This window comes from Cyprinodon tularosa, unplaced genomic scaffold (genome assembly GCF_016077235.1).
Source record: "Cyprinodon tularosa strain WSP-4 unplaced genomic scaffold, ASM1607723v1 ctg19, whole genome shotgun sequence".
Lineage (NCBI taxonomy): Eukaryota > Metazoa > Chordata > Actinopteri > Cyprinodontiformes > Cyprinodontidae > Cyprinodon > Cyprinodon tularosa.
This window is the reverse complement of record NW_024038678.1, coordinates 841,944-864,268: the sequence shown is the minus strand read 5'-3', so window position 1 is coordinate 864,268 and position 22,325 is coordinate 841,944. Positions and strand designations below refer to the sequence as shown.

General features: G+C 36.8%; 1 protein-coding gene across 2 annotated transcripts in view; it reads right to left on the bottom strand.

Annotated features, from left to right (window-relative positions):
• Window positions 1-22,325, bottom strand: part of LOC119782195 (thymocyte selection-associated high mobility group box protein TOX-like) — a 115,399-nt gene that overhangs the window by 49,463 nt on the left and 43,611 nt on the right. For both annotated transcript variants that reach the window (XM_038283046.1, XM_038283047.1), the window contains one exon: window positions 6,654-6,713. In XM_038283046.1, the coding sequence (XP_038138974.1) occupies window positions 6,654-6,713 (60 nt within the window). The remainder of the gene's footprint in view (window positions 1-6,653; window positions 6,714-22,325) is intronic.

Genomic DNA, 22,325 nt, shown 5'->3' with positions numbered 1-22,325 from the left:
AGGAAGTGCTTTGAAATCTATGTTATTTTTATGTTTCATGATCTTTTAACAACATTCTGAAACAACAGTGATTATGATGAAACTGCTGAAGAGTCTCAGTATCCAGGTCATAGTCATTCCAAAAAGTTATTAAACAATCCACTGGACTTTGTTTCCAAGTTTGAAGACGTTTCGCTTCGCATCCAGGAAGGTTTTTCAATTCAAATGTCAAAAATAGCGTTGAGTTGCTTTATATAGTAGCCCAACAAAGCCTTGTTTATGCTTAGACAAGATGCAAATTGAATGGGTCCACCCCTTTGGAATGGGGATCGTTTGGCTTCTTTTTTTAGCCTGCAATGTCCCATACCTGTCTATGTCTCTGAACGGGGGGTCGTTAAAGGGAATTGCTGGCCTGGCTGAATAGGTGGGGTCTTCTGCTCCCCTGTAAAGGGGTTGGGGTTGCGATGCACCTTGCAACTCCAACTCCTTTACAGGCAAACAAAAAAAGAAGCCAAACGACCCCCATTCCAAAGGGGTGGACCTGTTCATTCTGTTTTAATTAGCATGTTGTCTAAGCAAAACCAAGGCCTTGCTGGGCTTCTGTATAAAGCAACTCAATGCTATTTCTGACATTTAAACTGAAAATGCCTCCTGGATGGTAAGCAAAACATCTTCAAACTTGGAAACAAAGTCCAGTGGTTTATTTTTTTTACTTTTTTTGGAATTATGATGAAAAAAAAATGTTCAACCTACTGTAAATAAGATCTCAATCAAGAATCGATAAAATGTTTTTGCATTGAGTTGTTAGGGTCTAGTTTAGGGTTGTCAAAAGTATCGAAACTCAAAAAAGTATCGATACTGAAATGTTGTATCCGGATACAATACTCGTTTTTAAAAGTATCGATACAGTGCCGTCACCAGTGGCACCTAAACAGTCATTCATCTAAAGTGCAGAATAGAGGACAATGCACTTTCTGAACATTGTGTGATTGAATAATTCTGTGCTCTTTTCGGTTTCAGACTTTTTTTTGGTAAGAGGTGCAGCTGCTGAGAATTATTTTTGTTTCTTAACCGGTTTGGCTAGTGTCATTGTTATGTGTGCAAAGCATAGCCAAGGAAGGAACACTTAATTTTAATTTTAGAAGTTTTTTTATCAAGCTTGCTTAATATTATGCAAAGCATACAACCTTTATTGTGTTTATTTATTGTATTTTATTTATTAATGAAAATATTTCTGTAGACTTTTGGAGTCTTTGTTTTTATCCTTGTGGTATCGAAAATGGTATCGAGTATCGAATATTTTCCTTAGTATCGGTATCGAGTTGAAAAGTTTAGTATCGTGACAACCCTAGTCTAGTTTAGATCACAATAATAATCATTTTCATAAATTATTTATAAATAGGTGTGAATCAATGCAAATGCTTAAAAAAAAACTAAATTGAGTCCAAAACTGTGGGGAGGGGTATATGGGTGACTTAGAATGCCCCAGTCAAAGTCAAGACCTAAAGACAATTAAGAGACCCACTGAAACATGACAAAATTAGTTTGTATTAACGCTTAAAAAGCACTGAAGAGTGCAACAGAAGTGCATATATCAGAACTTCTACTGGTCCTTTTTTTTCCTTTAACATGCACTTCTAGCAAACCTCTTAATCCAAATCTCCTGTTTTTGTCTAAACTTAAATTATGCCTGTGACCACACAAAGACGCACCCACACAGACTAATTAAACTGCAGAGCGATAGCAGAGGCCAGCCAAAATCCAAAAATGTACATTGAGAAACAAGTCTGCATAGCCACTCAAACTGATCAAGCCTGATATGAATGCCAAAGAAGGGCACTCATTGCCCATTAAATAAAATTAGAAATTGTGTTGGCGTGGTTGGAGGAAAACCAATCATTCTCATGGAGCTATTAATGTGCAGCAGAAATATAAACGCCTGTGCGCCTTATTTAACATTTATCCATGTGGCGGATTTATAATGAGTAAACTGCCAGTTTTATTTTCCCTTTAAGCGTGAATAAATGCTCAAAAATTCAAGCAAGGTAACTGTTTATATTTTGCTTTTGGTAAAGATTGATGGATCTGTCACATCTTGTCCTTTTCAGATAATGTAAATTGTTAAAGCACCTTTACAACTGTAGAAAATACATTCTGATTAAAAAGTGATTTCCTGGTAAAAATGGCCGCTATTAATCTAATCAAATCTGAAGCTAGTCAGTTTGAGAAATGTACATTTGTGTCATGCTTATTTCCATTAAATCAGGATAAATGAGGCATTTAATAATCTTTATTTCAACAAACTGTCCCCATTTGTAGCTTTGTGTGTGGGCGACACAAACAAAGCTGGTCAAAGATAAATCCCACACATTTGCTTATATTTTGAAACTCTAACAGATGAACCAAATGTAAAACATTAATACCATCAAACTTTTCCCACAGCTCCATATGTGCAGTTTGCATGCACAATTTCTCAACGAAAGCGTGCAATATTTTAAGTAACAAGAAAATCTTGTGTAAATGAACAAATACGCAGAAGCACACAGCCAGCAGCCCCTTAAAAGCTGTTTCTGCTTAGTGGTTTTCTCTTTTTTTAAAAGCCAGGAGATGTTATGTGTAATGTAATCTTCTGGCTGTGTCAGGCTGCTACCTCAGTGAATTTGCTGTAGAAGACCCCAGACATGCAAACAAAGGAGTCTCTGTTCTGGCTACATGCATCCTTTTCACAGGCACACATCATGTACAGGCTCAGCTAGGCATCTGACCACACTGTTTAAATGTGCAATAAAGCATAAGGCCTCTCTCTTTCAAAATGTGCTTGACCTGTTCAGCAGTGAAGCAATTCTGAGAACTGTCCTACGAACTAAGGGATAAAGGTCTTACTACAGACTAACTACAAAGAAAACTGAATAGAGGATCTGCTATCTCCATAACAAAACAATGGACATTAGTGTATGCAGTATTAAAACCCTGACTCATATCACAGCAACCATTGTAAATACTATTATTATAAAGGTTGCATCAAGTAAATGCACATATTATATGCATGCACTACTGATCATAGTACCTGGTCAACTGTTCATATCCTTATTTTGAATAATCATTGCACTTGATTGTCTTTAATGATTTTTAATCGTAAGGCAGTACCCACACAAATTACTCACACATCTAATAAAATATAGCTTCATAATATCTAATATGATAGCAATGTACTCTTAGAAGCAAGAAATGTCTGAATACACAAAACATCATAATGCAGTTGTAGTGACTGGGATGCCTGATTAGGAAACTTGAGGTTAATTTTACAACCAAGTTTATAGCAACTTGGAAGAGATGCTGCTTTAAACTCTGTACAAGCGAGGAAGTTAGGCTGTCCTTTATCTTTTGGTTTGATGAGATAGATCTGACCATGGTTTTATCTGGGTAACATGGACACTGCTGTCATGGTAAAGACACAGCCATGCCAAAACAGACATTAAGAATAAAAACTAAATCATTTATTTGAAAAGTAAAGAAGATTTAAGAAAATGAATAAAACAAACCACAAAAAGTTTTTGTGTGGAATAAAAAAACATTTTTTGTAACATTATACCTTATTCTCTATTGTTAATAGATATGAAAATGCTGCAACTCTACCCTGCTATAAAATATCAAATTAAAGGTGCTCTGTTAAAGGATAGAACAGCCCAACAATGAACTCTGTGTTTCACAGGTTTCTTCAAGGCTTGAGTGTAAGCTTCTATTTGACAGCGCTGACAGAGCATCAACTGCAGCTGACATGTTTTGAAAAGCCCAAATTGCCTTATCCACTAAGAAGGTATTTGTTGACACAACACTGCAAACCTGGAGTGGGTGCCAGTGATTGACGCATGACCGCAGCACCAGCAAAACAACAAAGCTGGACATTTTTCCCAATTAGCGTGCACATGTATGCACGAGCAGTGACATAATTGGGGCAGACCAGGAAATGTGGCAAACAAGGATGGACTTTATAGCCTTGTGATGTGAGCTCTAAGCAGACAATAAGCTGCTAAAGCTCCACACTCAACCCTCTCTTATGGTCTCCGAATCCCAACATCAAAGAAACAATCCTATAAGATGAAAGTGCATCTGTGTGTTTATTGGACTTTTTATTTTATTTTGCATATGTGTGTTAGTTGGTGGAAATTTATGAGTTTTTATGTGTTTGCTGTGGGGTCCACATCCATATGTTTTTCATTTTTCTGTGTTTTCAGGGTCTAATATAAATTTTACATTAAGTGAGTAAGCACATTTTTGTATAGTGAGAACAGTTTGGCTGCTTCTAGCATCTTCAAAGTTTTTTTTTTTTTTTTTTTTTTTTTTTTTCAGAACGCTTTAGAGTTAAGGTTGTAATTAAAATCATTTTAACGGGCTAGTAACACCAGAAAAAAGGAAAGAGGGTTTCTCAAGTCAGGTTGTTGAAAGAGCTGCTTGTAGGAAGTTTTAAATGCATTATGTCTCCTCATTTAATGCACCATTCAGTGTTTAACAAAAAGCATGGGTGTAGAGGTGAACCATGGTCTGAAAAACCTGTCGGCTTTAAGTGTGAATCCTGAGTGTTTCTTCTGTTCCATCCAAAATGCTACACTGGCTTTGGTAGATGTACAGAAAACTTCTCTTTGGTTATTAATTGATGAAAGAAATCTCAAAACATCAACAGAAAAATCAAACAAAAAGACGGTAAGATCATGTATTTGCTTCTTTGCAAAGAACTTAGCAGTTTATGAAGGAATTACAGTTTACAACGTTTGACAGCTGCATGAAGAGTTATGGAAAAGAACCCATCAATGAGAGAGAAACTGTTCTGTGTCTCACAGGCCGTGTCACTTTCCAGTACTACAATTGTGTGTTTGTGAGAAACAGATAGTTCTTGGCCCTCTGCTTTTGTCCACTGCCACTTTGAGTTATTTGGCGAGGCGCTAATTGACACAGAGGGTCTAAATTCATCGTGCTTTGTCAGAACACGAAGGTCATGCTGCTGGATCAACAAATCTTTGAGGTCCAAATTCTGCCATATGTCCTGCCATGTGTTCCCATCTACCAGCTGGGAGGATTCAACACTGCGGCTCTGTGGAACTCCCTGATGGTGTGATGGCGTTTTAAACTGCTTACGCTGTGTCTCAGTTCAGACCTATCATCAGTGCTGTCAGATTAACACTCAGAAACTATTTACTGTTTAGAGTATCTATATCGTCTTTGGACAAAAATAATATTCAACCACTTTTTTGTGTAGGTTGAAAAAAAAATTGCCACTTAAACTCACGTGCTGACATTATGAGTAGGAAGACGAAACTGTGTGTGTAACCAGAAGCTTGTTTTAAAGCTGATCTAGGACTCCAGTTTTTTATGCAATGCTTACAAATGTCTAGGTATTTCACTGAGATTTTATTTGATAGACCTAAATGAAGTAGAGTATTGACTGGATGGAAAGTAATACAATGACTTAGCTTATTTTTACCAATAAAAATCAGAAAAAAACATGGATTATGATGTATTTGCAACAGCTTGAACAAATACTTTGCAAAACCTCTCATGATTAGAATTTGACTGGGCCTTTTCAACACGTGATTATACTTTCTAATGTATGATCTAAACCACTCTAATGTAGCTCTTTCTGTATGTTAAGAGTCCTTCTGCTAGAAGGTAAACCATCACTCCATTCTCCAAAGTTTAAGAGCCACTAACAGGAATTTTTCCAGGATTGTTCTGCATTTTGCTCCAAATTATATCTTTTTCCTGTCCAACCCTTCCTGTTTTGGTTACAGAGAAGCATCCCCTTATCATAATGTTGCCACCACCATGTTTTATTGTTGGTATAGTGAGTTTTACTTTTTTTTATCACACAAAGCATTTAGCATGCTTCCTTGACAGCCATGCTTGGTACAGTAAAATGGTGGAAGACATGATATTCTGGAAGATGTTTAAAACTTGTGATATTTTTAATAACCTATCCTTTATTTAAAAATCTCCCCGACTTTACTGACGTCATATCTGCTCCTTGATCTTCATGAACCCTTTTGTTCTGTAATGTTCTCTAAAAACCTCTGAGGCCTTCAAAGAACAGCTTAATTTATAACCATAATAAATTACACACAGGGAGACTTTGAAGGTACTTGGTTTCCCTGGATTTTGCTATATCAGAAGATAAGAGGGTGAAATAGGCTTTTAGATTATGGATGTAAAATAAAGTAGACAAATATGTTGCATTTGTGTAAATTCCCAATAAAATACAAAGGCTTTTAGAGTATAAATATGTTTAAATATATGTTTAAATATGTTTTTTTTAATAGGCTACGTATGCCTTTTAATGTATTGATTTTAATGACTGTCTTTTTACTCTGTTTTTAATGTTATGGTCTTTTAAACTTGTTTTGTAGCACTTTGAGATTTGAAATCAAATGTAAAGTGCATGATAAATAAAATTCATTATTATTATTATTAAAAGACAAAACCAAAATGGTTGCTAACTTCCTATTTTACAAAGACACTCTTATCACAACTGTATTAAATAAAAAAGTAAATATTTAACTTTCAAAATCTTATCCAAATATGATGATAATAATAATGATGATGAATGTGATGATAATAAAAACAATCACAAACAAAAGTTTTATTCATAAACTTTGGGAGAATTATCTGAAAAACTGTCCTACCTGATTTGGAGACCGAAACTCTTGGTTGCTGTCATTCATGTACATGTTGTCAGCATCAAACTGTGAAGAGAAACAAAAAGGATAAATTAACATTATATTCAAGAGGAGATTTCAAAAAAAAAAAAAAAATAGCATTGGTGCCTGGGGAGGAGGAGGTACAAACAGGAAAAGCTCTAAAGCTCTTTACGGGTGGCCTCAAGTGTGAGACTAATGACTTTGTCACTTTGGTTAAACCTCGTGGTAGCATGGCAGCGCGGGCAATTACTGTTCGTCAGCGGGCCGGTAATTAGGCTACATGAGCGTGGTGACGAGAGATGGGCTTTTCCCTGTAGGCTCTACTGTGTGTGAGAGAAGAGAGAATGAGTGTGAATGAATCTATGACTGCATTCAGTTGGGAAGTGTGTGCTAGCTGTCTTTAAAGGGGTTTTGTGTGTGTGTGCGCGCACTGTGAAGTGAAGGCATGCTGTGTCTTCTAACTGGAGCTAATCAGGCAATGAAGGATCACTTGCTGCAGGTGCCAAAACACTCCTTGACATGGGGTTAGGGCTCGTGTAACAACAAATGACTCCCGACCAGCGAGGGTGCAGGGAAACAACACAGGGTCAACAGCAGAGTGCACCATGCTAGCTTGGCTCTCTCTCTACTGAGCTAAATCACTGTTAAAGGAGATTAGTTTTGAATGTGTCACAATTGCTGGAGAGAAAACAATTAAACAGATCTTTTTTAAGGCAATAAAATTGACACATTGACGGCCAGCTGAAATTCACAGCTACCTGCACGAAAAACCAAACGGTGTCTGGAGTAATTGATTGACAATTACTGATGAGACAAAAGATTGTGGTGCTAGGCTAAAAGTAATGAGTTTAGGAGTCAAGGTGAGACTTTCAACATTAGTTCACTGAACCTACTGTTAAGCATGGCAGCAGAAGTATCATGCTGTGGGTCTGTTTCACTTCTAGTAATGCTGGTGTATTACAGAAAGTGGTGGAAAAAATGAAGAACTATAAACTTCATCCAATTTATAGGGGTAGACATTGGCAATAAATGTTTAATGTTGATCTTTTGGGATTAACAGGATCACAACATTGTGGAAGATTTATGGAATATGCTTAAAAGAACCGTCTGTGACTGGAAATCAATTAAATTTATAGAATAAAAACTATTACGTTTAAAGGTATTTCTAAGATATTGTCTTCCACTTAATGCTTACAAATTTACGTTTTTTTTTGTTTTAGACTTAGACAACTTTTGTTGTCATTTAGTATACACTGTTTATACAAAACGAAATGTCATTTAGTACAGATTTTCAGAGAGTAAAGGAACATTTCCATTCCATAAAGTGCAGCAGTGATCAAATGTAAAAAATGTTGGAGAAAAAAAACATGCAAAAAAATGCACTGATATGGAAGTTCAGATCATTAATATATATGTTGCAAATATGCTGTATTTTTGGTTTGGTGTGGTCTGTGACATGATTTGGAGATTTTTTTCAACTGTTCAACTGTCTGATGGAATTGGAGAAGAAACTAATGCAGAATCTGTTGGACCTGCATCGAATGCTGCAAAGCCTCTTCCAGGAGGGAAGCAGGGAGAACAGTCCATGGTGGGGGTGTGACTGGTCATTGATGATGTTACAGGCTGGGGATACGCAGCACTGGGATGAAATGTCTTTTATGGAGGGAAGAGGAGCCCCCATGATCTTCTCTGCAGTTCTCACAACTCTTCTCGCTTTCTTCCAGTCTGAGAAACTGCAGCCTCCACACCATGCAGTGAGAAAGCTGGTCAGATCGCTATCTATTGTGCTTTTGTAATAAGTCATCTGGATGGGTGAGGGCAGGTGGGCTCTCTTCATCCTCTGCAGGAAGTATACATGCTTTTGTACGCTTTCGAAAAAAATGTTGTAGTATTTCTTTAATGTCTGCTATTTTTATTAGTCAATGGTTTTTTTGAGATGTTTAATGACGCAGTGTTTCATTAGTCTATTCATCTGGCTAGTAATTACTTCGTTAAGGTATTCACTTTTTCCTCATTTGTTAATCATGGTCGTAAACATCTGACTGGAACTGTTTGTCACATAGAGTCAACTCTTATATGGTGACTTAGGTCAGTTTAAACACCAAAACACAGAAGGGAACATGAAATGACCAAAGATTAAAGACAATTAAATTTGACGTAATTCAATGTTGCATTCTTCAGAGTTTAATACATAGAAGGATAGTTTTTATTTGGAGGATGGTGCAGTATACAAATGGATCATAAAATGTACCTGCTCAAAACAACAGCCAGATAAGTAGCCTAATGGGCGGTAATGAGCTTTAATCCCTTAGGGGGTGAAATCTGATGTCCGCACTTGAAGGCAGGAAAAGCGAAAGTCGGTGAATGAACATTTGAGCAGTAAGAAAGAAAAATTACTGTACATAATTGCAGATGAAAGGTTAGGGGGAACAAGTTCTTGCCTTGAGGCAACGGTTCGTTAATGATGCATGCCATGAAAAGCCCAAGTGAGGATCCACATGAGCAATTTAATGATTACATTTACATTCATCTAAATATGCAAACATGAAAGTGAGCCAAGAGCTGGATATATGGTGAATCTAAGCCTCGTCCACATTTCAAGGAATAAATCCAAAGTAACTTCTACTTATTTGCTGGAGCTGAATGCTGACTAATTTAGCTATAGATACAGTCTATTTCTAAGAATGCATGGAAGGGTTTATCATCTGACTAACCTGCAGAGCGAGGGTCAAACAATCTTGACTTAGGTCACAAATTTGCAATGAACTCTTTCTTTCCTACATGACAGCCTCTTGTTCTCTTCTGAGCCATTTTATTCTATTATACTCCACTTTAATATGATGCAAAGCCACTTAGAGACCCTCTTAAAGATTATCTAATGTGGAAAGAGATGGTAGCGGCTGAACAATGTAATTTTAACCCCACAGCATCACAGGAGCTTTTTAGAGAAGTTCATTTCACAAAGTGAATTTTTCAGGTGGAAATCTTTGAAACTCGAAAGGGAAGAAATGCATCAGGACCAATTTAATCGCTTACTTCAGGCAATGCAATGATCAAAAGAAAGGCCACAACAGTCCTGAAAAAAGGTCAGCCATTTTGTGCTTCAACATGGCTGCTCATATATTCCAATGTAAAGCTTTTTCCCTATGCCCCTTTATCTGAACAACGCTGCTATGCACTTTCTCACTCTTCCATTTAAAATGCCAATTTACAGCTGGCTCAGTGCTATCAGCTCAGCCACAGGGGAATATCTTTTACTCTTTCTCCCTTTTTTGTCTTCTGCTTCTTCCCATTTTTCTTTTTTATTATCCTACTTCTATTCCTTTCTTTTTACTCATTGTCCTCATGTTCTCATCATCTCCACCTTTTTCCTCTGTTACAACCTTTCCAGTGTTACTTCTCCATCACACACCCTCCCCCCTTTCCCTCTTCGCCCGTCTCTTTTTCTTCAGCGGGGCTTGGCATCGCTTTCTCATCGGTAGCTTAATTGGGCATTCTGCCTGAGACAAGGGCCTCATTAAGCAGTAATTACACACATGTTGTTTTCGGCAAACATCTCTATTTGGATTGCTTTGCATAGTAATTGTTCAGCAGGGACCACTGCTTGCGATGTTTCAATCCATGACACACGTGGTGCTGGTGGTGAGGAATTCAAAAACATGAAGACGAAGGGTGGAGGCAAGGGGGAGGAGAAGGGTACTGAAAGAACAGAGAGGAAAAATAATAATAAGCTGTGGAAGAGAGACAAATTGTGAAATAAAGAATGCACAGATGAGAGGGAGAGAGGATGAGAGTAATGCAGATGCAAGTTGAAAGAATGACAGCAAAGCAAAGGCAGTGAGTGGAGAGACAAGATGAATAAATGACAAAAAGGACAACATTCAGTGTGAGAGGAAAATGAGAATGAGGAAAATGAGCGAGAGAAGAGAAAAGGGAAAAAAGATAGAGTCAGGGAACTGGGTCATGCCTCACTATAATCGACAAAGTTGAGTGTTTCAAAAATAATGAAGCCACAAGGTAGAAGTAATGCTAACTACCACATCCAGGGAAAACATGTGATATTTACACAGTTCTAATGGGGCAATATAAGGCTGGGATCCTTTCATCTAGGAGTCGCCTGTAAGACTGATGATGACAGGATTGGAGGCTCCACTGAAGACTGCATTTGATTGATGGACAATCTATATAAGCCCCTCACTAAGCCTTCTAGGCAACATCTGTTTGTGTGGAGGTGGAAGAGGGTGAAGATCAACTGCTTGTGGCGTAATGCCACCATTACACCACTTAGTCTCTACAGAGAAAAATCATGTCAAGCTTATGAAAAACTTTGTCTAAAGGGGCCAAAACATTTGAAAACATGTAAACACAACCAGTTATGTGTCTGTTTGTATAAATAATGGAGTTTTACAAATGGAAGAATCTAAAGTAATTAAACCTCAAACAATTAATCAGATTAATCTTGATTATTTGATTATTGAAATAATTGCAACTAATTTAGTAACAAATTAATCATTAACTGGAGTTTAGAGACTCTAAAACAAGCCTTTAGCTGACAGAGTAACACACCTTGAGCAGCAATTATACCAAAATAAAAAAACAAAAAAGCATGTCAACATTTTGCATTTAAGATAAAAATCTGTTCTCCTCCATCCAGAACTCCTAAAGTGGAAAACTTTTAGTTTCTCCTGGTTTAATTTTGTAGGTCTTCTCTAAAGAACTTTTTGCTATCCGATTATTAATCGATTAATCGAAAAAATAATTGGCAGATTAATCGATTTGCAAAATAATTGTTAATTGTAGCCCTAAAAATAATGAGGTATTACAAAATGTTTGTTTCTGTATTTTTGCTTGTAGTCTGACTGCAGGCTCTTCCGAGCATACATAAAGCAGGAGGAAAAAACATTGTATAAGAGCAACTCATTGGAGAAATTTCAAAATGAATTTCTCTGTTGGGAGTCCTATCTCATCTTAAAACTGAAGACAACACAGTTTGAAACTTTCTCATAGGGCTAAATGGATTAGTGAAGAGGTGCACAACTACCCCAGAGTAGTAGCAGAAACCCAATTAGGGAGATGACCATCTTTGTGCTTTCTTTTCCTTCTTGATCAGCAAAACTGTGGAGAAATGCTGCCCTTAAAATGTTCAGTTCAAATACAGGTTGGATCTAAAAATCCTGTGTGACAGCGAACCGTGCCAACCGACGATGTGAAATTTCTACATTTTAGAAGGCCGATCACTGGTGAAGCTGCATGAAAGCACCCTGAAAGTGATGATATAATGGAAATACAGCACAGCTTTAAGGCATCAAGAACTCAGCTATGATACTTATTTTAAAACCTTAAATCAAATCCTCTTTCATTCCAGGATTATATTGTCACAGTGAAAAATCACAGAAGCCAGATGTCACATATGGTGCTTCCTGTAAAATTCCAACGAACCCCATTTTACAGATGGGAAGTGTATAATTATAAGTCTATGACTTCCTGTTCCTCTCAGGTATAAAGGTTACAAACATCTGGATCCATCAAAGCACCTCTTTAAAATCTTTAAGTCGAGAGATCAGGTCATCAAAATAAGGCAAATGTATACTGATAATCAAATTTCAACAAGAAAATATCCAAAGATCTTTATCAAGGGCTCCCATAAGAAAGAATGAATTGGGAATTTGAAAAAAAATCCAGAGGCCAAATGGAAAGTTTTTTGGACTGCAAGAAAATGGTGATGTTCAAACTAAATCAGACTGTTTATGATAAGTCAAAAAAGAAAGGAATTGCATTCTTTGCACAGCTATTATTTATGCAAAACAAATCTATAAAATTATTAAATAAACAATTACTTTTCTCTTAGATATAAACTTTTTTATATATATAATGTTTACAATAGTAAAGCCAGACTGACTAAAGTGCAGCAATCCTAATTATAATGGTTTTAGACTGGAACATGATGGGTTGCTTTAGATCATACCTACCTAATACTATAAAAAAGCAGGCTTTTAAGATTAATTAATTTTGTTTCAGGCAGTAACAAGGACTGAGTTTGGCAATGATATTGAAGGTTTTGAAAAGCAGTGGTAAATCAAATGTAATTATTTAGGGAACTTGCCAATGTGACAAAGGGACATTTTCAGATAGGCCATCGTTAGTAGATAATTTTCCCCTTAATAAAATAAATCATTTGAAGAGTGCAATGTTTATTTACTCAGGCTATATTTCTATGTAACATAAGCTCATGATCTACAACATTAAAACTTAACATAAAAAACAACAAAAAGCAGAAATCTATAAAGGAGCAAATACATTTTACCAGTGCTCCATCTTCAACATATGAGCATATTAGCATGATGGCCCCCAGCACCACTGGAGGCCATCATTTAGTCTCTGAAAATAATAATGTAGATTTACCTCAATAAAACTCATGTAGCAAGGTGCAACAACTAAGAATTTTTGTTTTTACCTAATTAACACGTTTATAGTCTGTGATGCTGGCAAAAATGATCAATCCAAAGAGCAACCACTACCAACTTTCTGAACTTTTGAATTAATAAGAGAAAATCTATAAGCAGAATTTGTAGTAGGTGTGACTTTAAAAGCCTTTGCCGGTAAACCAAGTCTCTAAAAATAATTCTCTCACCGAGCGGAATTAATAAACCCAGAACAGTACACAGCCATTCTGCAAGGAGAAGGGGTGTGGTGGAGGAGGAGGTGGGGGCTCATGCAATATGTATGCCTGTTTGAGCACCCTTCTTCCTCATCTTCCCCATCTTCCTCCCTCTTCTTTTCATTTCTCTCCTTACATCTCACTCTTTCCCCTCCAGTTCTCTGTTCAATTAAGCTGTAGAAGAGACCTAACAAACCCCAACCTGAGACAATGTGCGCCACAAAATTTTGATGTTGCCCAACTTGTCACTGCTGGTTCAAAGCCCAACATGGATGAGGAAGGAGAGACAGGGACACACAAACACACACACCTATATTTCGGGTGGGGGAACAAACATACTATAAGGTATAGGGGCAAAAAAGAGAGAGACATATATAAAGAGAGACAGAGAGAGAGAGAGAGAGAGAGAGAGAGAGAGAGAGAGAGAGAAAGAAAGAAAGAAAGAAAGAAAGAAAGAAAGAAAGAAAGAAAGAAAGAACCATCAATTCACACAGTTGCATTGGGAGTATGCAGAAATAGACTGAGTAGAAAGGCTACAGTAACAAATCTGGTATTGCACCACGCCCCAAGCAAACAATGAACATGGGCAAACAATGTACATGGCACACATATATACACATTGAGGAAAAGCATGCACATGCACACACAAAGACACACACACACAGCCACACAAAGTCCATAAAAAGCACAGCCTGTGGCCATGGCGACACATGCTCTGTTGTCGTTAGATAAGGGAAACAGGGCCTCTTCCTGGGTGTGAAAGTTTGATCCTGCACACACAACCGTGTTCACACCAAAGTCACACTACTAGTTTGTGCACAGCCGCAGCACCACTGGGGTCGTATCTATTGTACCAACATCAAGTAACTTATGTGGCCCCAATTTATCAACAATGTAATTTTTTTATGCAAATAAAAGCCCTATATTGTGTTTATACCTGGAAAAACATCTGCATCCTACAGGTAGATTTTGATTGATTTCAATTTACTGATCAGAAGCTTAATTCCTACATGGAACTTTTCTGCTTTTAGGAAATAAGATGAACCCCTTAAAAGTGTAAAAAGTCAAGATATGTTGGATTTGAGCGAACTATATGGACACAAGAATTGGTTAATTTACAATTAGCACGTTAAGCTCATGACATCTTAAAAAAAGAAGAAAGCTGATCATCATTCTCTTAGAGACAGAGACCAAACATCAACATAAATGCAGCCTTAAAGTGTTTCCATTTAAGATCCCATTGAAAGCATTGCAAGTCTAATGCTGTAAATGAATTTCATTCTACTAGAACACAATGTTGGGTGGTATAGTATAAAAAGTAATCATAATGAAGGTTAAAACAACATTCAGTTTCTGCAATACTACCAAAGATCAGTTACCTAGAGAACGCTTTCTTAACATTTGCTTATAAAGTTATTTACATTTTACAAAATAAACAACACTAAATGTAAATTGCTCAGTTGTACAGCATAAAGTTAAAGGAAGGGAGTGGTACACATCTGATACTTTTTCACAAGAACATAGAAAAGCATCAATAACTGCTGTGGCTGAGGGGTGCAAACCCCATGCAAATGTATGAATTCACAGCAAATTCAAAAAGTCTAGCAAACAAAAGAGGATTGTAGCAAACTGAAATATTAAACTAACAAACACACAAAACACATGCGAAGGAAAAATGCTGCAAAGGATGGCCGAAAATAGATAGGAGCAAAGTAAAAAGACCCTGCAAAAACAAAACCTTCAAATACATAAATGATGCTAACACACAACACACTCAAAGAAAAAATGCTGCAAGTAACAAAAACTGTAAGAAAAAATGTAAACTACCTTCACATAATTGAAGAGGCTCCGGACCACAAGGGGGAGACAATCATCAACGCATATGGGGACCAGACTTAAAGGTATAGTGGAGGATTTCCGTGACGTTTTGAAAAAAAAAAAAACCTGCCCTCCCTACTTTATAAAATAATGCACATATGCAACCCTGTACCTGGTCCCGAGAGGGAACGCTTATTAAATTTGTGCAAGAAAATGCACGTGCCAATTTCTCCTCGTGCACGCTCTGTTTAAAAGTTGCTGTTTGCATCTATCATCCAAACTTACTTTCCCAAAAAAAGATTTGCAATTTGCCAGACTCACCACCGGTAAGTGAAAATTGGGACGAGAACCTAGGACTGCCTTACGTAAACATATCACCAGAATGATTGATAATTAAGACGACCACTTATTTTGATGATCCACCTGGAAAAAGAACATCCTTCACTATACCTTTGAGACAGATCTGTTGCAAAAGCATATACAAAATGCCTTACAGAGTACATGTGGAGTGAAAAAAGTATATTTATTTCAAACAGGCATTCACTGTACTATTTTTTGTGCCCTTTTCAGGCCAATTCTCCAGCCGCGTGACAATCTTTCGATCTGTCAAACTTTCAGCCTGATCGTGCGTCACGTAGTTTACAGGGGGTAACGAGGGGCAATGAGCCGCTCACGACCACCTCCCGATTAGGAATTGTAGGTTGGGAGAAAAATCAAAGACGTTTGAAATCCAGTCGACCGTTGTGGCCGCACAGTGTGAAAACATATATCGTGAGCTGTGAAATTTGAAACGCTCTGGTTTCGTCGTACAGTGTGAGCAGTAGCTGCATGCAACGATTGAAAATATCACACTGTGTATGCCCGGCTTAAAGAATCTGACCACATGCGAGTTGATTGACTTGTCAGAGTCTTCTGAAGCGCTTCCATAACGCAAAGCTAGTTTGCAGCTTTTATCAAAATTCCGTTGCTTTGATACTTGCAGCATTTCCCCTAGCACGTGTTTTAGTTCTTACCCTCATTTGCAGCAGTTTTTGTATTTCCAGCATGTTTTCACTTTGCATCTCTCTCTTTCTGATTACAACAATTATCATCTGTTTGTGTGTTGGTCGGATTTTTGTATTTGCAGGTTTTCTTTAATCCTAAAAAAATGTCAGAGGAAGCTGTTCAACTAATTGTTGATTTTACTTTAGCCTCTATGCTCTACTAGGGCAACTATGAAGCCATAGTTCAGTTGGAAACAATGTTGACTAAGGGGCATCAATTCTTCTGCAGGGAATAACCAAAAGTTTGGTTGTGGCAGACCGCAGCACTTACAGGCATGGCAACAGTGTTACAATATCTATTACTGCTCCTTTGGCTTTGTGTGATTTCTCTTTTACGGAACTGAAATTCAAAGCAAGTTATATACATATTCATAGCTCAGGAGTGTTGCACATGACTTACTAGAACTTTAACTATCTGTAGTTTGAGTCCAGACTTTGTGACCTTTGCTACATGACTTCTCTGTTATCCGCATTTCCTTGCAGGATAACTGAATAAAGACCACAGGCATTACAGAAACATCTTTAGAAAACATTTGCTAATTTTCCATTTTTAATAGATCGGTTAGATTATATTCTTCTAAAAATTGAGTAAAAGAATTTTGGGTAAAAACAAAAAAAAAGAATATGTGAGAATTGTTAATAAAAAAACAGCAGTGTACCACAATTAGTATAACTCTGAGAAAACAGTCTCACTTAGTTCCAATTTCTCAGAAAATATGGCGCAAAATCATTCATCAGCTCCAAGGCAAAAGAAGCATACTGAAATGAAGTTAGAAAAAAAAGTGTCTACCACTTCCGGTTCTACCTTTGCCTTGGGATACGCAGCAGCAAAATAAAAACTAAAAAAAAAAGTCAGAGCTCTCACTTATCCAGTTTGCTGTTGATGTGCTGGAATAACCACAAAACAGAGCCAACAGTCAGAAACAGAGATGAAAAGAGATACAAGTGGAGATTGAGAATATGGAGAGGTAGTGCGAGGTGGGAGTGTGGGGCATGTGGGTTGCCAAAAAAAGGTTTTGTTTCCACCTTGAACTCGGCTCTACAACGGTTCACAAAAGGATAAAAATCTAAACGGATGACAGTTTATCTGCACACACGAGTCATTGGCTGTTAGAATGTTCAGAGATTTTCTCAGTTCATTTTGTGTTTTTCTTAAGATTTAAATAATGTGTAAATAAATTCTAAAAATATTTTTTTGCCTTTAACAGAGAAAATAATGATTCAGTGAAGGATTAAGGCATATTTACTAATAGCCCCGTAAGACTATTGCATATTGACCTTACATCGCAATGACACTGTTACACGAGATAATATAAGAAGTAAGTAAATAAAGAATAATGTAGGTAGCATCAATATTAGACAAGTTGTATTATTTAAGGATACATTTACTTCTTTGGTGCTTTAAGGTAAACCAAAATGTTATTTAACCTCAACCTTGCATATCTAAGGAAAATAAAGCAAGGACTTGGCTTATATAGAATATTTATGGTTGTTCAACTATTGGGTCACTATTATTCTTATCTCATTAATTTGTACCCAATAAAGTGAGAAAAGTACACAAATATACAAAATAATTTTTTTGAAATTTCAAAATGATTAGTGATTATTATAGCCACTCTATAAAAGATTCAGTCAACTTCTTGATTGATGGTGAACTTTTTGTTTATCAGCATTCCAAGCCTTTTAGGCAGCGTTAAGTGAGATGTAACACTTCCTATTTTCTGTTTATGAATGACCCACATGTTCTCAAAAGGGGTTAGGCCATGAAAGGATGGAGGCCATGCCATTATTTGTTATTTAAGTCTTTTATAGGCTTGCCATACGGTGGAATTCATGTAATGCATGGAAACCAAAAATCTAAGCGTCTGTTATTTAGGTTCCACACCTTTACTGGGTGTGTTTTATGCAACTAGAAATATTCCCAAACAAATTTATGTATATGTTTAGTTTGAAGGCTTAAAGCTTAAAGGTGTAAACAAACACAGTGCTTACCTTTACATATTTTTCTAAGCCGGCTCACTGGCAGTTCATACACTAGCCATTGTTATATTAAAAAAGAATTGGTTTGGATGAAACTTCCTATGCAAATTCGAGAATATTGTTAATGTTAGTCCCACACAACTGCCCACACCATCAGCTTTATTTTTGAAGACATAAAGCTGTGCAGTTCATAAGTTTCCACTCACAATTGATCATTTGTCAGAAGGACCTTACTCTGTAAAAAACATCTTACCATGCAATAAGCTCAACATAATCCTAACATGAGATTTGAATAATTTATGTTTTTTATATAGTAAACATGACTTTGATGCAAGCATTGTGCTTTCACATTGTTTATGTTTCGGTGAATTCTATAGCGATGAACCAAACCACCAACTCTTCCATTTAGACTTCAGTGCATATTGATTTGTTGTTGGAGGTGTGGCTGCTGCATTTAAAGTGAGCACAAGTTACAGTGCGGATCATTGGCGACATCATTCTGCCTCTGCAGCAATTCAGGAAGAGTGCAAAAGAGGTCACAACCATCCAGTGAGCCACGTGTAAGCACAAAGGTTTAGAAGAAAGAAATTTACAAAACCAAAGTGCAACCCGCATGGCCTCCACCATCATGCTGTGGTAGCCTTCATGGACCCCAGTAGTGCTGGACGTGCTTTGTTGGCATCAGTCAAATTAACATCAAATGCAATTAGTAGGTGGGTCCAGCAGGTGCTATGCTTAACAGCAAAGGCTTTAGTAGCACAGCTCTATGTGAAAAAAAAACAATTAGTTCTTTAAGAGCTGCAAGAAGTTACAGTTTCAGAGGGATCTAGGAGTACACAAGCAACTTCTAACTGACGAGGATAAACGGTGATGAGAGAAGATAAAGGGCATGGTGAACGTCATGTTACCCCTGCCATTTGCTTCTGCTCACCACAATCATCAGATAACTCTAACAGGAAAAGGAAAAAAAGAAAAAGAAAAACAAATAAACATTACAACGATTGGCTTCCTTCAGCTTATAATTAGATATCTTATTGTAATATGGTGCTCTAAACAGAATAAAATAGACAAAAGCAAAACCAAAAAAAAAAAGTGTCATGTTTGACAGTTCTGACAATATTGAATCATTACATGCGAAGTAAATGGATCAGTCTGTGTCTAAGGGTGTCCTCATTTTAAATATGCGACAAAGAATAGAAAAGAAGCAATACTACGTTTGAGTGAGACAACAAATAACTTAATCCTGCAGCTCACAAGATAACACAAAATCTCTTCACATTATACAAAAATATTGCATACAACACAAATTATAATTCTCTTACTAGCCACAATGGGCTCTTATTAAATATAATAAAGAAGGGCCAAGAATATCCAGCGGCTTTTAAGTCAAAGACAAACTTGGGAACAGAAAACTTTGCTATGCAAGTCTAATATAAATTGTAAAAATTTATTTATTTGGAAAAAATAGATCTCTGAATACTTAAGACACCACAATATGAGACACCACTGCTCTGAACAATTATAATACACCCATAAAACCAGAATTTTGGCCGGAAAAAAATTCACAGAAAAGCAACAAACAAACTGTTGCCACAGCATGACGACAGTAACAAAGAGTCAGTTAACAGATGCTTAAGATGCAAAGTTAGCTGATGAGTCAAATGAGAAATTAAAACTCATTTAAGTGCCTATATTTAGAACAGAAATACCATATCTAAATGTGTCATAATACATATGAGATTAGAAATGTTAGATGTTTTATTTGAATGTTTTTCATCTATCCTGAATTAGGGAGTTCAGTCTGCACATGTCAAGATCAGAGGCATACTTCTCCAACAGATGGACTGAAATGGATCGAAACTATTTAAAAGTACATTAAGATTCAAGCTATTTATTCTCTGCATGGAGTGAGTTTCTACTGTAACAACCATAGAGGCGTTTTTTTTGCACCTTTTTTCACACACTCCTCTAATTACACACTTCTGATATGTGTAAATTCCTGTAAAACAGCTGTATGAAAATAAAACGTATATGAAAAAAAGTTTCCAATATATGATTCAATACTTTTTCTATTTGAAATCAAGCCAATCAAAATTTTGGATTTTTTTTTTAAAAGAACATGACAGAAAAAAAATTATAAATATGAAATTTCAAGCATAACTGAAAGTTTTGTTGGATGCTTAGTAAAAATACAAAGATTGAAGGAGCGACACTATTTTTTGGTTTGGCCAATTGTATAAAGGGGTTTCACAAACAGATAATTTAAGCAAAATCATGCACAATTCTTCAGAAGTGAGGCTTGCCTTCACACTGTCCTTAACAAATACAAGTCAGCAACTATTTGTTTCAACAGTGACCAATACGTAATAGTCCAAACTGTTTCTGGAAAGTTTTAAGGCTCATAACCTGTTCTTGGGTTTTATAGATTTAATCATTTTCAAAAATCATTCCTACCAAGTGTGCATAATTTTATCATTTATTTCTGAAGCCATGTAATAGCTGGCTTATATGTCTTCAAATTATCTTGGGTAAACATGCAGCTCTCTGTTGAGGATATTAGCTGCTGTAGTGCTAAGCTTGCCAATAACTGATCAGTGCTGGAAGCACAATCCACACAATCAGCTTATTTGAGCATGTGCAGCCAAAAGAAAATCAGATCTGCAATGTGTTTTAAGAAACAGTACAAAAAGTGCATGTTTCTATACTTGATTATAAAAAGAGTACTAAACTACAACATTTATAAAGTAAATAACAACTTTCCGGAGAGAATTAAATTACATCCTTTCTGTTTCATTGCTTGCTTGTACCCAATCTGTCCCATATGGACGATCCCTACCGTACGCCCAACAGGGCACTTTTTATTTTATATATTGCAAATAATTGTGGTTATTTTATGTTTTATGCATTTATTTCACTGTACTTGTAAAGTATATAGTGCATACTATAAAAATAACTTAAAAATATCGACAGAAACCGTCACATACTTAGCTGAAGCTGAGCATCGGTGGTGATGACATTAGACAAGCAATGGAAATCATGTTAAAGCATTGCTTCTCTCAGCAAAATCATTCTCAACATTTTACATTATGTTCTTCAGCATGGGTTTATAACTCAGAATAGAAATAAGCTATGTTGTTAGTGTTACTACTTTTTTCAATGATGATCCAGACGTTTCTTGTCGAGACACATGTGCAAAAGAGCTGATGGTATGGACTGTGCTTCAGATACCGATCGGGCACTGACAGGGCTAACAATACATCCACTCTGTTTTCATGTACATAAATGGTTGTGTTCAGTTTCACAAAGTAAACTCTACTTTAATCATCTGATTTTGATCATCTTATTTTCATAACTAGCACAACACCAACCAGTCTCTTCCTCTGGTGCTGCTGAGCTTAAGATGAGCGTTAAAGGAATAGTACACCCAAAACATGATTAGCCTTCATTTTCTACTCATCCCCATGCTGAACAACACTCTGGAGTACTTTTTTGATATCTCAAATGCATCTGGAGGTCTGGGAGGCTTCTTGCTGTCTGCTGACATTCAAATAATGGAGGTCTATGGCGCCCGAGGCAGAAAGGTCCATAAAAGTCCACAAAAAACGTGTCAATATTCCTCCATACTGCTCGTCCAATGTATTCCAAGTGTCCTGAGTGGGTAGCATCCAGAATTTACTCGAAACGAAGTCATTTAGAATGATTTTAGAGCATAAACAGTAGTGTATAGGATTTCCTGAAAGCGCGCACATGCGCGTTCACGACGTTACGGAAGCCGGCAGACCAAACCAGCGCATTCAGCTCGGCAAAGAACTCATGCTCTTCCTCAACACTGAAGTCCTCAGACATTTTTCTTTCGTTGTTTCTTTCTTTGCACAGGTAAACAGCACATTTCTTCTTCTACGCTTGCATTATTGGCAGAGCAGACGCTGAATGTGCACTTTCATCTGGTTTGGTCTGCCGGCTTCCATAGCGTCGTGAACGCGTATGTGCGCGCTTTCAGGAAATCCTATACACTACTGTTTATGCTCTAAAAACATTCTAAATGACTTTGTTTCGAGTAAATTCTGGATGCTACCCACTCAGGACACTTGGAATACATTGGACGAGCAGTATGGAGGAATATTGACACATTTTTTGTGGACTTTTATGGACCTTTCT